Raw genomic sequence first — 17,764 nt, 5'->3', positions numbered from 1 at the left:
GAAATTTTGACAACTTTTCTCCTTCTTACCCACTTATGGAAATATGGAAGGTAGATAAAGATGTGATAATGCCTTGTAACACGTTGTGATAATGAATATTATGAAGCAGGGCTGTGGTGATTTTTTTTCCTGTTGCTTATACTTACAGAAGTGCTACCATCTGACTTTTTCTGGTGCTTCAGAATCTGAAGATTGTTGGGATTTTAGTGACCCTAGAGGAGGCTGCATGCTCTGTTAGTGAGAAGGATAATTATCTCCTATAAGCAGGATGTTAATAATTAGCTGCTTTTGTGGTCTGATCCATGGCTTTCAAACAGGCAACATTTTTGCCAGTTTTAGTGTTGTCCTAGAGACCATGGTGTTTTGTAGGTAGGCAAGATTTTTTTCTCTAGCAGCCAATTAAAAACAGAACAAAATCTTCTTCATCCCACTTTCCTATTTCATTGAGTTCATCTGAAAATACAGCTGGGATTATGTTCGAAGAAAATTCTCAAAGACAGAACACTGATCTAGAAAATTTACAGCAGAGTCTGGTTTGGATGATATTCCTGTCAGTCTGTAAAGCACAGACTGGTGTGCATAGTTACATTATCACAAGTATGTATTTCCATCCAATTGCCAGTACTCTCCTAACCAGTCCAATTACACCTTGTCAGGCACTCCAGGAGACATTACCAGCAAGATAATCTCCTTTCCCACCAACCCAGTACATTTCTAATCCCTGCTATGCACTACACTGCCTGCTCACCAATGTGCCGTGGTTCTGGGAGGTTTGATTACTGTTCCCATAAAGGGAAGAATGCCAGCCCGACTGAAAGGTTCATCCTGCCAGAAGGAGTCTAGAAGAGAGCTTGAAGAGTCCTAGGCTCACTAAGTGAAGCCTGGGAAAGTCTGGAGCCCATGTGCTAGGTCATGCAGTTTCAAGTCCTTAATTCATTCTTCTACCTTAGAGTTAATAAATCCTCCTGCTTGCTAATCAGAAAGGGAAGTGCTTTAAGGATTTAATGAAATGTTTCATTCTTTTCTTGTTTTGATTTTGGAAGATGGAAAGAGCAGAAAAATATGAAGGTATTATGTGGGCTTTGCTGTTTTTTGGTTTTGGGGTTTTTTTTAGCTGTAGCCATTAGAAAAGTAAGTGTTTATTAACAGATACTCTTGGAGACTGAAGAGCTGCTTTGCTTTTTATATATTTAATTTTAGAGGATAAAACATTGGTAGAAATACACAGATAATTTTTTGTGGTGTTCAAGCATTTAGGTTTGTTAAAATTATTTGGGGTTTTTGAGAGTTGTTCAGGGGATTAGGGGAGAATATTTAGCTTATTCACAGATGAGAATAAAGAGCAGATGTGAGTGGTAGAAAAACAAAGAGTTTTCAGCCAGTCATCTATATACATTTGCTTGAAGTGAAAATACTGAGAGTGGGTATATAAAGCACTGCGTGTGTGTCTGTAAAATCAAAAGTACGCTGTGATATTCAGCTTTCAACTTGCAGTTGCATATGAATAGGAAATATATTTCTATATGAAAATATACTTCCTAAATGTACTGCATAGGAAAGATTTCTTCACTGAAAGGCTTGTCAAACACTGGAACAGGCTGCCCAGGGAAGTGGTTGAGTCATCATCTCTGCAGGTATTTAAAAGACAAGTACTGTGGTGCTTGGCAACATGGATTAGCGGTAGACTTGGCACTGCTGGGTTCATGCTTGGACTTAATGATCCCAAAAAGGTTGATTCTGTGATTGTGTGAAGCTCTATGGAAAGACTGAAAAGTGGTTCTTTCAGCAAGGTGATACAATTCTTACAAAGTGGCAACAGTAGACAGTAGATTTTCAGTAGATTTTGTTCTGAGCAATGTATTTAGAAAATTAAATATTATTTTCAAGTATTTATAACCTGTCTTTCCAAGAAACTTGGAATTATAATTAGGGTTATAAGAAGCTTCTCTAACAATTCTTAATTTACTAAACAATTTCAGCTGTATTTAACAGAGGAGTTATCTCAAAGATGCTAAAGAGATTCAGCTAGCTCAAGCTAGTTATTTAGGATCCTACTATAGTCAATAGAGGGAGAAAAACATCTCTATAGAGTAATTCAACCTATTTAGATATAGGTAGCATGAAATATCTTCTTAATATCAAGCACTACAGGCAAAATAAAAAAAAATATATTAGTCATCAGGGACCTGCCAGTCAGCAAGCTATAAAAACGTGAATGAAAGAGAAGAATACAAATGCAAATTCTGGAGTGATGAGCAAGGAAGCACAGAGGATTTTCTGTGTTGAAAAATTGCAGTAATTGTTGCAGATGGCTTGCACTATTTTTGCTTTAGAATTAGAATTCAACTGAAAAATAATTTCTTTCTATTAAAAACACCCCTACAACATTTATATATACAGTTATTATTCTGAAGTCCTTATACTGATATGAGATAATACTTTTTTTTTTGATTCAGAAAAAATATGTAGATGTCACATAGCAATAAATGTAGAACCAATACCTTGAACACAGAAATTCTTACTGCTAGGGTCTAGAAAATAATTTTTGTATACTGAGGGCAGATTAAAAATAACAGTGACAAGCACAAGGGAGTTCCAACAGTGAAAACTGTTTAGTCAGTAATTTCCTTTATGTCCCAATGAGAAATACAAATGTCATACAGGACTTCAGAAGTAATTGCAGAAGGAATGCATTCTCTCTAAAGTATAACAAGATGTGAATTTTACTTGGGTCTTTTAAACATGCTGCTTTCATTTGTTTGCATTTTTTCATAAAATGAGTTTTGGTAAAATACATGTTCTCTGCTAAGCATAATTTCCCATATAAGCAGAAAGAAAACTATTCCTTTCTCTCTAACCTTTTCTGCAAGAACGAATCCCTAGATAGCAGCTTTAGTATGCAAATACTGAAAAGCACACTGTGAAATCAGTTCAGAAGAGCACACTCTTGATAACATTGCCTTAGCAACGCTCTAGTTAAGATTAGCCCAGGAACCAGGGCTTCTGTGATAAATCACCATTTTTTTGTAATGTCCAGCACAACAGAGGAGAAAATTCTGACATGAAGGGCCAGATACTTGCTTTGCAAAGCTGCCTTTCTATAAGGACAGTGACGACAGAACTGATAGCCTCACACAACCACCTTGGAGTTTTTGCTGTCAGTTTTAAACTATAAGCAGAATGTGTGGCAGTGTCACAGTGGGGACATAACGTGATAGAATTATGACAGGAAGGGAATCTTTTGTTTGTGAAAACATGCAGTGAAGACTTTCTATTTCAGTAGGCGTTGATAACTGCCTATAGGGAACATCAGCACTTATAATGTCATAGGAAATGTTGACAGTTCTCCTAGCAAGTGACTCTTAAATGAACCTTGTTGCTCTTCCTGGGTTAATCCAGTGTCTCTATGGAAAGAAGAAATCTGGTATCCTAGCTTTTCATGAAACTTGGAAGTATTTTGGAGAAAGTTCTGTCTCTGTCTTTGCCCTAAGTTGTTATCCTGCCTCCTCACAGACCTTCCCTTCCTACTCCTTTCATTTGACCTCAAATAAATACTTCAAATACCTTATTTATTTTCTTTGTCAAGTTGGCATTAGTTGTTCCTCCTGGTGGCCTTGCTTAAGCCAGACACTGTTTTACTCAAATAACTTTGTGGTGTGCCCAGAGGCACAATACACTCTGTGTTTCAAAGAAAACAATCAGAGAAAAATTTTGGAGTCAAGTGTCATACCTATTTGTCTGTTCTCAAGAATTCCTTAGTTTCTTGTTCTATCAATCTGAACCACAGCTCTGGAGGTCTCCGTTTTAACTTCCCTTGCCCAAGTCAGCGCATAACCCCTGTAAGCATTGTGTGGAGACCACTGAAATAAGGATTTAGGGAGCGAGCATCCCACCCCTGTGCACTAGTACAGCTCATTAAAGCAGTTCCACTCCGGGTCTGGTTTGGAATCTAAGGATGATGCTGACCACAAGGGGGCACTTGGCATTTAGGCAAGCGCAGGGAGCCTTTCCTCGCCTGTGCTGAGGCTTTTACAGCATCCAAGTGCATGTTGCATGGAGAAATATGCTAAATAATATTGAGGTATAATTTTTTATGCGATGTATGATTCGTGAACTTATTGATACCAATCTAAAATTAATTTCCATTTTAGTAAAACTAAAGATATATTATTTGGTTTTGCTACTAATGAGTTTAAAATGATATGTTAAAGGATTCATTTAAGTCACCTGATGAATGACACCTCTTCGTGTTGGAGGGAGGGGAGCTTGTTTTCTATGTTTTCTAAACAAAAACGTCAAGTAGCAAAAGGTTTCTTGTGTTGCTTTTTTTTTTTTTTTTTTTTTTTTTAGCAAAACTGACTGATATATTGCTTCTGTTCTAAATCTTGGAGAAAAATTAAAGAGGAAGCAAATTGCCATAAGGTTCATTAGTCTGCATGAGCAGGGCTCTTATAAAAACAGGTTTGAGCTGCTTGATAATGCCATGGATTTGGCAACGTGTCTGTTGTGAAATGATTGTTAGAAATTGTCACCTCTGTTGCCACTGAGAGCAGGGCAAGGAAAAACCCACAATGAGAGCAACTTGTGTAGGTGGCCTTAAAATTCACTTGCAGTATCTTTCTGTATAATTTCATTTTCTTGCAATATTAAGCCAAATGTGTAACTTCAGTCAAGTGAAAAGAAAATGGTGGGAAAAAAGGAACTGGAGAATGGATGTTCCCTTTGGACTTCGTCATTGGTGGACACAAGATTAATGTGTCTTTGCTCTAAGAGTGAATCATGCTAAGCACCACAAAATTCTGTTATATAAAGGAAGTATTCATTTAAAATCTCAGTGTGTCTTTTAGCTTTTTGCCAGCTTGCTCAGAGTGGTTTGACATGGATGATGTATTGAAAACTAAGGATCTTAAATTCAGGTTAAATGCCTTAGTCAGTTTATGTCTTCTTTTCAGGCATACAATGTCCCATTATTCAAGTCTTAGTAGAAGAACCTGTAATGAATCTATCTTAAAAAAAAAAGATCAGGATTCAGTTAAACTACTTCTATAAAGGTTTTCCAGAACTTATCATACTGGTTCATCCTGGAGTTTTGTAGACAATTTTTCATTCTGGGGGAAATTTGCATGGCTGGGAAGCTCCTGGTTCTCTTGAGCTCTCACTGGTCCTTGCTTTGTTTTCAGTCTTTTTCATGGTGTAAGAACTGTGCTACAAGTCGGTGTTACTGTATGCCTTAAGTTCTGTTTTCTGTGAACTTTTGTGTTATTTTACAGTATGAAGTAGTAAGCTGATTATAAAACCATGATCATAGAGAATTGAATCAGTTTTGGTGAGGTTTCTTTCTGCATGCTTCCCACAGAGTTCAGGAAAGGCAAATCCAGCTCTTAATGATTTGGCTGAGCTGATATCTCACTTCTTGATTTGTATTGATGTACAGCAGCTAAAACCTTCAGATAAACAAGGATTCTGCTAGTTCCCCCATAACTGCCTTGAAAGTAGAAGTGGGAGATAACTTACAATCAGTCCTGGCTAAAGTAGACCTCTAGAACCTCGATGAAGTTTTATCCTTTAAAGTTTCTTAGTGTCTGGTTTTGAAATTGCATTCTATAGTGTTTGGGGACTTGGAGAGGTCTTTTAGTTAAGTAGTAACATCTGTGTCATGAAATTTCCACAATAACTTCAGTACTGCCATACTGAGTTCTGTGTCATCAATTAGGTTCATGGATGCAGGAATATAAGTTCTCAGGCTGGGCTAGCTGAGTAAATTTCATAGGTATTAGATGTCAGAAAGGCAGCTAGATTGGGATTCAAACAGATTGCATATTAGAGATGGAAAACCAATAGGAAGTCAGTAAGAAAAACCCAAGAAGTGTGCCTGAAATCCTGCCTTCACTCCAGAAATAGATATGACCTTTCAGCCTTTCTCACTTTTTCCATCTTCCTCCATGCAAATATTTGTATTTCTGACTCATTGACAGCCTGGCTTCAAAAATTGTGTCAGCACTAGTTAAGTATGATGGTGTCAAGGGCATTCTCAGGCTATGAGATATGAGAATTCAAGCTCTTGGGGAAGCAGAGAACTAAAATGTAACTCAACTACTTTATTTCTGGGTTAAATTTTAGGCTGTTAGATAGAAGAGGCTTTCTTCCCCAGGTATTATGTGTAGAGCATCCTTGCCAGGTTGTACCCTGTTAGAGGGATGACCACTGGAAAGCTTTGTATTGAGACTCCATGAAGGCTTTCAGCAGCAAACCAGGCAGCTCGATTCAGCTTGGTCTTATGGGCAATCACAACAGCAACAGCTCAGATGCCTCCCTGTTATTTTACAAAAGCAGATGTGAAGAATGTAAGACATTGCATAGACTGCTTTATTAGCGCTAAGATGTTAAATTCTGCCTGAAATGCAGTTGCAACTCCAGTCCTACTTTGATTTTGGGCTTCACTTCCCAATCTGTACATTTAGAGTATTTTATAGCTTTTTTATTTCACAAGGGATTTGTAATCATGGGTTTATTACAATTTATGAGGTAGGTTTATTACAATTTATGAGGTAACTGTGTACTTTTAGTCACATTATCAACCCATTTCCATCTGCTTGCTCATCAAAAACAGTGTAGTGCACAGTTTGTTTGCTTGCATTTGGGTAACATCCTTTCTCCAGAGCTGACTGAATGCCCAGGCATCTGCAGTGGACTAGCTGCATTGGCAGCAAAAAATAGACAATGTTTCTGAAAGGACTAATGAAAAAAAGATCTAAAAGTAGTCTACTTTGTAAGTGAAAGAACTCAAAGAAATTAAGATGAGTACCATCACTGACGAGATACCAATTTGTTGCAGCAACAGCTGCAACACAAGTCTTGCTGTCTTATATAACAATGATGGACAATCTAGTAAAGAAATAAATAGTGTGTTGTGGATTTACACAGAACAAATCTGGAGACCAGCATGAACTTTTGTATTTACTGTATTTGAGCTTACTGTGGTGATAGATGTTACAAAAGATTTTGTACAAAATATGCTGTCACATGGTTATAATCTATAATGTGCACTGAGGTCAAGAAGGCAAAAAAATTAGTTTCCTAGTTCAACAGTGCTGAAGTCTTCTCTGTCTTGTTTAATTCTGTAGAGACACTGATGTTGAAATGAAATAGCACATGACTGTAGTGGAATTAAGCCAAATCTTCTCTTTAATCTGCAGCTTACTTTTTCTCCTTGAATTGGCCAACATTGCCTGCATTGACTGTAGGAGTCTTCTGTATTTGGACAAAGATTTTATCTGCATCCAAGGTACTTCTGCTTTAATTAGGAAAAAAACCTTCAACTACTCCTCAATTCTTTTCATGTCTCCAGTATGCCTGTTTTAACAGGTTAATGTTAATAATGGTTCAATCAGGGGCACAATACTCCTCAAACATACAGCTCTTCTGTATCTCTTTTTTTTCCTTTTGAACAGTGGGAGGGGTTATTCTCTCTTGCAACATGTTCTAAAAGTACCGTGCCTTTCACCATGCTCCTGCAAAGTCTTGATTTTAACAGAAATTATCTCTATGGAAATCTTCATGAAACTCAGAATTTTTAAAATGAAAAATAAAATTTGGAGCCATATAAGTAACATGTTATGTAGCTGAATGAATCACTGCACATCATTGATTATCTTCACTCTGACTCTTAGTAGGAGTTCAGCTCACATTTGGACACTCAAATGTAGATGCCCTCACCTCAGACTAAATCCAGTCAAATATACATATATAATATTTGGATGGATGAATTTGGATATAATATTATTGGACTACTCAAAGAAATTGTATTGTATGTTAGACTTGTAAATAAAGACTAAAAACCAAATGCTAATAATTATGAGGCACAAAACTCAATGGATAATTAACACATTTTATCAGAAAATAATAGATAAAATTATTATCTATGGGACACAATGCTATTTTAGATTTTTAAGATCTACAAGAACATTGCAGAAAATCCAGTCAAAAAACCTGTCAGATTAAGTGATCATGAATTCATTCACTTAAAACTAAACATGTATATATTGCCTAAGTTTTAAGTAAAGGCAGAAACAATAAAATGCAGGAGAAAGGAAAAACTAGCTAATGTCAGCTAGTGCTTGGAAGAAGAAATGACAATAACTATGAAAACTCAAAAGAGCTGAATATGCTTAAAATGAGGGAAGTGGGTAATCCATATCTCAGGATTCTGAAAGAACTGGTTTGTCACATCACTGATATGATAGCAAGTGGTTCTAATAAACATGCACATTTTGTGCACTGGAGAAAAGCCCTTTTTTCAGTGTAGAGATAAAGAGAGGAATAGTTGTTGCAAAATGAAATTGAAATGTGGATATATTAAAAGGGGCTCATGGTTGGTAAACCTGTTGAAATTCTGTGATAAAACAATACATTTGTTGTCACAATAAATACAGTAATCTTGTTCACTGTGACCTCTGATAAAGATATCATGTCACATGGGAAGTGACTGATTAATTTGGAGAAAATTAAAATGAATATATTTGTTAGAGGAGTAAAGAGCTGGCAAATGGAACAAGATAGCAGTGATTAGTGAAGGAGTCTGCTGGGAGAGTACAAGCTGAGGTCTTCCAGGACCAGGTTTAAGATGAATCTTAATATTTAATGCATGACCTTGATACACACAGTAGAATTAGATTGTGATATCTCTCTCCTGAAACCAATTATATAATATAATTGGGATTTGGATGTGGTTTAGAAAAAGAAAGACAGTGAAGAGTAGATTATTAAAAATGTGACTAAAATTTAATAGTGTAGACCAAAGGATTTAGAAAAGGTAAAGAAATTATGTTATGAGAGAACTGATACAACTGCAGGGGAGCATCTGGGTATTCTAGCTGATGCCTTGTTGACTGTGAGCCATTATTGTGCAGCTGTGCAAAAGGAAAATGCAATCCTAAAATTTATATAGGTAAAGAAATATTGTTCAAGGCATTGAGATGGCTTTTGGAGTACTGCATACTGTAGGCCAGTTCTGTTCTCTAGCCATAAGAAGGTTGAGCTCCAGCCTGGTGCACAAAGGGATTACTAGGATGATAAGATGAAAAGACAACTTGATGAGTGAAAGATAATTTCTGCAAGTTCAGCTTAATCATCCTAGTAAAATGAATGCAGAAAAAAGATGCTCATGTTTTCAGTCTATACATGCTGGGCACAAGCAGCAGGGAGAAGGAAGAACAGTCATTTAAGTACAATAACAAACTTGACTGACCTTGAATCATAATAGAATCATGGAATTGTTTTGGTTGGAAGGGACCTTAAAAACCATTTAGTTCCAACCTCCTGCCATGGAGAGGGACAGCTTACACTAGATTGCCTTGCTCAGAGTCCCATCCAACCCTGAAGACCTCCAGGGATTGGGCATAAACAACTTCTCTGGGCAACCTGTACCTGTGACTCACCCTCACAGGAAAAAAATTTGTTCCTAATATCTAATCTAAACCTCTTCTCTTGCAGTTTAAAGCCATTACCCCTTGTACTGTCACTACGTACCTTTGTAAAAAGTCCCTCTTCAGTTCTCTTGTAGGCCTTCTTCAGGTACTGGAAGATGCTCTAAGGTCTCCCCAGAGCCTTCTCTTGTCCAGGCTGAACAACCCCAGCTGTCTCCTTCAGAGGAGAGGTGCTCCAGCCCTGTGATTTTTGTTCCCAGAGTTGAGTGCAGTACTCCAGGTGGGGTCTCAAGAGAGCAGAACAGAGGAGGGCAATCAATTCCCTCAGCCTGTTCACCACACTTCTGATGCAGCCCAGGAAACTGTTGGCTTTCTGGACTGCAAGCCACATGGCCAGATCATGCCAAGATTTTCGTCTACCAACATCCCCAAGTCCTCCTTCTAAAGACCGCTCTCAGTCCATTCTCTGGAAAGGATGCACATTCTCCCTAGACTTCCTATTATCACTAACGTACCTATAAAAGCTTTTCTTGTTGCCCTTGACACCCCTGGCTCTGTTTAATTCTGTCAGGGCTGTAGCTTTCCTAAACTGATCCCTGACAGTTCAAACAATGCCTGTATTCCTCCCAGGCTACCAGTCTATGTTTCTACCCTCTCTAGGCTTCCTTTGTGTGTTTGAATTTGTTCAGGAGCTACTTGTTCATCCACACAGGCCTCCTGGCATGTTTGTCCAAATTCCTCTTTGTTGTAATGCAGTGTTCCTGAACTTGGAGGGCAAACTCTGTGTTAGAGACTTCTATAATAATTTCTCTGTGGGATGGAATGGGTCAAAGTATCAATGAGATTACAAAAAACAGTTCCCTGTGTTAGTAGTAGAAGAGGACCTGCTTGGGTCGTCCCAAGTGTGGATGTGTGTTTTAATTCCATTACACAACAAGCAAAGATTCGGCCAGTGCCAGTAACCAAAAATGGACTCCACTGCTGTTACTCATTCTTATTGTAGATGAAGTAGATGGCTGCACACCTAAGTCTCTCCACAAAGTATTGCTTTCTAGCCAAATTGGTATGAGTTGCCTTTGATGTCCCATGTGGATCTTCAACTAGCCCAGCAGCTCTCTCATCAAGTAGTTTGAAAATGGATGTGCTGGTAAGATGTGAAATCTTCTTCCTGCTAAAGAAGAGCCATCACAGGGAATTTTGGTTAGAACAAAGGAGCAATTCTGACTGGTCATCACAAGGTGACTTTGCTTAAGATGTCAAGGAGCAGCAGTATGGAAAACTGTACCTGTGTCTTTTTAACACAGTGGAAATGTGTAATGCATAACTGGTAATTGTAGCATGTGGTTAATTGCTTTTGCCTCTGCAGTGCGCCAGCTAGAACCGTGAAAACAAAAAATGCACAGAATGACAAACATCATAATGCCTGAAGAATAAGCACTATAGTGCTGACATCTTTATAGAGAATGGAAATAGTTGTAAAACACTGTTTTATTTACCATAACCACAGGGCTCCTTAAAGGAGGTTCTTAAACAGCTAGAAGAAGAGAAGAAAAGTCTCCAGAACCAGCTAAAGGACTATGAACTTAGACTGGAACAAGAAGCAAAGGTTTGTATTCACTCTATCCCTCTAGACTGTAAAAGCTGTTATGTTGTGTGGCAAACAGATTGTGTGTGGAGCACACAATACAATAGTTCCAAAAAATGTGCCACAGGAATGAGGCTTTGCTGTATATCTGAATCTTCTGTATGATTCAGATTTGAAAATTTGTGCTTAATGATAGCCTATATCTCATTTTAACTGTAGGCTTACCACAAAGTTAATGATGAGCGGCGCTTGTACCTCTCAGAGATCTTACAGGTAAGAAACGTGCGACTCCGTAACTTTTAATGCTTTCTTGATATAACAACAGTATCTTTAATACCATTAGGTCAGGGTGTTTTATTACTTCATTTTTCAACCAAATATCTTACAAAAGCTGCTTTTGAAAAATTTTAAGAGCCATAAATTGAAAGATCATACAGTTTATTTATTTGAAATACTTTTTTTGCTTTTGTATCGATTGGAGTTTCAGTGTTCCCTAGCATAGTAAAGTGCCCATAACTGAGAAAACTGAAGCAATTTTCTGATGCTTGGCCATCCATTAGTCACAAGACTGCCATGCAGTTGAACAGAAGTGAATTGTCAGCAGTAGTGACAGCCACCTTAAGTAGTAATTCCTCCTTTTTATATGTCTCCTTTTTTCTTTTAAAGATAAACTATCCAACCAGTTCAGAATTAAATAGAACATATATTTCCATTAACTTTATAAAGCAGGGATAAAATACCTTGTTTTGGCGAAATCACGGGTTAAATTTTATTGATGCAAATTATGTAATACATGAAATTTTATACTACAAACCTGAGAAACCAGTAAAGAAATCTGTAAAGATTTATAATACTTCTTATTCTAGAAAAGCTCTAAATTCCTAAATAATGTAAAAGTAATAGCTTAGTGTGATATTCAAGAATTGCTGCCACTGAGTCCCTTTCATAGCTAACTGGAGTAAAAGCCTGTAATTAGCATGTGTTTGCACAGTGGGCAACTGATTCCCTTACATGGTTCATTGCTACTTTGGGAAATCTAAAAGAATTGCTTAAATGAACTTTCCAGCATGAAACCAAGAAAAAGCCTGGGAAATGCTCATGATAACTGTCAATATCTTTACATTAGCAGTGAAACTGAGAACTTTTGGAGGAAGAAAGGAAATAAAAGCAGATTTTATTACTGAAGAGGAGTCCCTATGTTCAGCTTCCTATAAAAACACTTAAGTATGCATAGGACACCATTTGAAGTGAGGTATACGCACTGGCACGTTGCATAGTGAGGCACTGGGGTCTAGGATTTTGCCGTCAACACTCGAGGTAGTTTGTACTTTGTATTTTCAGCAGTTAATTATTTACTCTTATGATTTCAGTATCATATGAGAGCAAAATATTCATCCTCAGATTAATATTCCTATCTTTAGTTCTCTAAACATCAAATAGCCATTCTAAAGTAGTTGTAGAGGAATCTTCTGTAATCTATGAAGAAAGAATCATGTGCAAAGTATCACATCTGTTTTAGGTCAAGATGAAATTAATTTCCCTAGGGGCTTTTCTGTCCCTTCTCCTGAGCTCTAAGCAGAGCATAAGTGAGTATTTTAGATTAAACATCTACCTTGTACATTGCTGATCTGAGCAGGGCAGTCACCCCCACATCCCAGCTGCTGTGTGCAGTTTTGAGCACCTAAGTCTAAGAAGGGCATCCAGCTATGCAAGTGTGTCCCAGGGAGGGTGAACAGCGTGGTCTGGCCTCAAGGGCAAGATTTATGAGAAGCAGTTGAGGTCACTTGTTTGGTTCAGCTGGGATGAGAGAAGGCTGAGGGGTGACCCCATTGCTGAGCGGTGACCTCACCCCACACTACACCTTCCTCCAGGGGGACAGAGGAGGGGCAGGTGCTGATCTCCTCTCCGTGGTGACCAGTGATAGCACATGAAGAAAGGGAATGAAGCTGCATGAGGGGAAGTGTAGACTGAAGGTTAGAAAAAGGGTCTTCATTGAAAGGGTGGTCAATCACTGGATCATGATCCCCAGGGAATTGGTCATAGCACTAAACCTGTCAGACTTCAAGGAGCAATTGGATGACAGTCTTTAATTTTAGGTAGTCCTGCAAGGAGCAGGAAGTTGGAATTGATGATCTTTATGGGTCCCTTCCAACTTTAGATATTCTATGATTCTGTGGTTTACTCTTGATTTCAAAAGGATCAGTGATTTATCTGTTCCCTTCAGGTCATTTTCTGCCATGACTTTGATTTGACTTTTATATTATTTTAAAATCTGTATATGTTAAAATCTGCCTTCTCTTTTAACAATTCACTTTAACAACAGAGGCAGAAGTAGACATACATTCAGTACATACTCTTTCAACTGTACTAAAATATCAGTGTTCTAGAGTCTGCACAGTAATACTGGCTGCTGTTGAGTTAGAAGGATTTACCCATAGGCTAACAATTTTCATACCTTGCCCAGTAAGTATACTGCAGGGTATTGCTGTCCTGTGACAACAGTGTATCCTAGTGACACTCTCATATGGATATAGTGTTCTTTTAAGCCTTTATTTTCTCTCATTATGTTGGTAATTTTTTTATAGCTGACAGCAAGGAAAAAAAATCATAGCATGGAAGTTTTTTTACAGGTAGGTATTAAAAAAAACAGGTGTATTTGGTTTTTCCTGCTTTGTTTTGGATCCCTCCTGAAGCCTGTGGCAGAAGCAGAAGACTAAGATGCTTCTGAGCAGCCATTTATTTTAATTACCTTTTTATTACAGAGTGCTTTTCTGCTTTTTATTTTTTTTAGTATTTACAAAATATATTTTTCTTCTGTGTGCTTTTGAAATTTGTCTTGTCTAGTCCATCAGGATGTAGTCAGTTTTAAATTATAGTTTTAAAATAAATTAAACATTTCACAATCTTGAGAACTCATTCTAGAGGCACCAATGGTTTCTGGTGTATTCTTGTTTACTTTTTTGTTTTGATTTCAATCTGGCAAAGTATTGGTTTGGGATTTGGAGTCCACAGATCTTAAAGGCACTCTCTGGGGGTGTTCAGAAATCAGTATGAGAGGCAAGCAAAGAACTATAGTGGTTCTTTAAAAATGCCATTCTTTCAGGCCAGATTTTTGCCACAAATTGTTGCTAGCATAGTGGAATCTGACTTGCGACTGGGATTTCTGTGCAGAAAAGGCCTAGGGTTATAGATTTCTACATCTGGAAAGCTGCTTGTACAACAATGGCTAATTTTTGTTGGGATAGGCCTGGAGTAAACTGTACCAGCAAAAACAGTGCTATGGATAAAAGTCATATATACTGGTACACTATATTCATATAAATTACAAAAACAGTGAAGGCAACCTTGGCATTGCTCTTTCCTCATATGTCATAGAATCACATCTCCTCAGATATGATAAGATGATAAATTATACTAGCCATCATCTTCAATACTGGACTTCCTCAATTGCAAAAATTTCTTGCCTTCAATAAAGTAAATCAATGCAAATCCTATTTACTTCTGTAACTGTGATTCAAGTTAGGATTTAACTTGTTTTGTAAAAATTTGGCTATTGCAGACCTCAGCTAAACCTAAAATTGTTGAAAGGAAGAAAACAGATGCTCTGACTGGCAAGGGAGAAAAACAGATACTGAGGTAAATTTCCTTTATATTCCCTGTTTTCTAGTTGATGATTTTTTGCTAAGTACTGCTTTGAACATTGCAACTTTCTCTTCATGATAAATATCACAGCATAAGCCCACTGACAAAGCATTACTCGACATAATTTTTGATATTGCTTTTCATCACTTTTATTTAATGCAAATGTTGAAAATACATGTGTTTAAATCATTGTTTAACAGACTTCTGTTTAGTTATATGGGTTAGAAATAAAAATCTGAAAAAATTCTACCTGCTCTGAGATACATAGAAATAAAATTAATTTCTGATTGTAGTACTTGTGGATAGGCTTGAAATTTGAGGAGATTTATTTTTTTTAACTGAATTGAATATGTTAAGAATATAAAGGGTGAAGAATATAGGGAGCATATATGAAAAGTTTGTCAGACCCAGTCGCCTGCCTCCAGTGGCCATAAACAGATTCCTACAAAAGTGTGGAAGCAAGCAGATATAATATTTAATTTTGAAACTCTGCCAGATAATTTGTATTTGGAAACTTCCTAAGATAGTATGGTTTCTATGTATTTAGTGTCTCACATTAAATACTCTTCCACAAACCCATTTACCGATATTATTAAAATGAGCATACACAATATATATTGGAGTAATCTAAAAATGTAATGAGTAAATTATAAACATGATATTGTGTTGACCTATTTACTTACCAGCCTTTTCCTTTCATTCTGTGTAAGCACAGAATCACAGGATTTCATAAATTGGAATAGAGAATCTTGATATTCCAGGAGAGTATATGAGTAGAATATGAATTAATGCAGTACAGTATGAATTTAGTTCTGTAACTGAAGTTTCTCAACACATAAAAAACACTGTGTGGGTTTGAAGTGCCCCATATGCCACTGTATCACTTTTGACCACGGTGATTTTTAACATGGTTCTTATGGAGAAGGTCAGAAAGCTAGAACCAGGAGGATTCACTGCCTCTGCAGTGAGATTAAATATCATCAGCCAGATATGGAGGTTTGCTGTGGGTTAGCACTGATCTGTGATGATGGTAGGGTTTTTTACAATCTATAGAGAAGTATAGTAGACCATTATTTACCCTGCAATTATATCACATTGTATTTCTGCAATTTTCTTTATATCAAGCAAAAGAAAATAAAGTGTAAAAGAAAGTAGTGTCCTGTAACTGCTGGTCTCAGAAGATGTGTGGTATAACAAAATATCCCCATTCAACCATTTTCCCTAAGAGGACGTTTTTTTACTTTTCAATGTTCTTTAAACACATGAAGATAATTTTTCATCCTTTAAATTATCCTTAGTATAGAAGGACCTAGTTTTCAGATGATTGACTTTTATAGCCAGTGACTTAGAACTTTGAGGACAAACTTTGATCTTTGCTGGCAACATGGATGTAAGAGTGGGGATCTGGCATAATTTGTGTTTTAAGAAAATACTAGAATATAAGTATGCACCTCATGAACATAACAAGATAACTACAGCCATTGTTATATTATTCCTTTTTAATTATATTTCGATTTATAGCCAGGGGTTGTTTGTTCAAGCTGATATTAATGAGAAATAATTTCATTAAAGTAAGAGAAGATGTGGACGTTCTTGAGAGTAATTTGAACATTTTCTGTCTAGAGTACTTGCCTCACCTTTGTTGCCTTTTTACAAAATACCTGCATTGGAATTCACACCATACAAAGAAACTGCTTAATGCTTGTTTTAACTATAGGAACAGGTACAGAAAGCCCAACCTGTGTATTAAATGAACACTGAAAACATTTTTGGGTAGTAGTTGTGAAGACTAATGTGGATTCTTTGCTCTTTTTTTTTGCTAAGGTTAGGATTAAATGTGCGAGATGGTATAAAGATCAGTGCCTGTCAGCACAGAAAGCCTAAAATTCTCAGTAACCAGAGTTCCAACAACTAATTGTTGATGCATTCAGTTTCCTGGCCGTCCAAAACAGAAGTAAGTTCAGCAGAGGTCCTTTTTGTGGTTATTACAGGACAGGTAACAAGAAGATAGGTTAGCTGACAGTTGGGAAGAACATGGATGTCTCTATGGCCCATATCTCTGATGCAATTTGAGCAGCCAATTTATTGTCATTCTGACCCCTGCTGTTACACTGAGACTTATGGTGGGGCTTATTAGCTCAGTTTCAACACTGCACTGCTGCAGTTACCTGGCTTCTAAGTCTGTAAGTCTAGCTGGTTTTGAGTGGAAGAGGTTTTGCTGCCTGCAGAATTCCACACAGGCATTTTCTGCTTTGTTCAGCTGTATCTACAGTTTAATCAATTGATTTTGAGTAATCAGCTGATTTGAATTTGAATAATTGATTATTGAGCACACTGGGGACTTGGATTGTGAGCTTCTACTTGAGTAGAAGTACCTCCATATCTGTATGGGCACAGTTCTTCCTTCAAGACCAAGACTGCTTGTAAGAGCTGCAACAATGGATGTGTCAATCCCAAGAAGACTAGTGAGCCCTAGGTTTGACTTTGTTGCCTCTTTCACCACAAATTTGAAACTTGCATAGATACCATCGTCATAGCTTCTATCACATATCTGGTTATCATGACTAATACAACAGTGTGATGCTGTGATATATTTTCCTTCAAAATGCCTTTGCTTGAGAAGGACACTGAAGCTCTGTATATTGTTGTTAGAGTATGTAAAGTGCTGTCTTTCCTCTGCAGTAATGAACAGGAAGAGAAACAAAGGAACATTGCATAGGAGCAGAAAGGCAGGCTTCTTGGTCAGGAGAATGACCCTTCCAGCTTGTGGAAGCGCCGTTCTTTCCCTGGAGATTTCTTTACATTCCCACAGATTTCATAGAAGATCAAGAGGAAGCTCTAGCTGGTTTCATGTAGATGGTGTATGTACCCATGATGAATACCACTTCAAAAGTCTGCTGGCAGCATCTCCTGCAGGCATTTCTAGTGATCATGGGTTCAAGAGCCTGGATTTCCAGAGTGGAATACCTGCAGAGAGCTGTAACTACATCTACATGAAGTGTTTTCCCCTTTTCTGGTGGGAATTCTTTAACTGATGAAAATGTCTCTGTAGCCAGTTACCACTCTCCTAGTGCCAGTACTTAGTATTCTGTTCATGTTCTTCAAATGACAT

General features: G+C 37.4%; 1 protein-coding gene across 4 annotated transcripts in view; it reads left to right on the top strand.

Annotated features, from left to right (window-relative positions):
• The window catches only part of CCDC169 (coiled-coil domain containing 169), a 32,718-nt gene that overhangs the window by 8,261 nt on the left and 6,693 nt on the right, over window positions 1-17,764 (top strand). For all 4 annotated transcript variants that reach the window (XR_010996458.1, XM_068182019.1, XM_068182020.1 and 1 more), the window contains exons 5-7: window positions 10,933-11,031; window positions 11,230-11,283; window positions 14,570-14,646. Coding sequence is in view for 3 of the 4 variants with exons in the window: in XM_068182019.1 (XP_068038120.1) it covers window positions 10,933-11,031; window positions 11,230-11,283; window positions 14,570-14,646 (230 nt within the window). In the remaining variant the exon portion in view is untranslated. The remainder of the gene's footprint in view (window positions 1-10,932; window positions 11,032-11,229; window positions 11,284-14,569; window positions 14,647-17,764) is intronic.

Source organism: Anomalospiza imberbis, chromosome 2 (assembly GCF_031753505.1).
Source record: "Anomalospiza imberbis isolate Cuckoo-Finch-1a 21T00152 chromosome 2, ASM3175350v1, whole genome shotgun sequence".
Lineage (NCBI taxonomy): Eukaryota > Metazoa > Chordata > Aves > Passeriformes > Viduidae > Anomalospiza > Anomalospiza imberbis.
The sequence above is the reverse complement of the archived record's forward strand: the minus strand, read 5'-3'. Positions and strand labels throughout refer to the sequence as shown.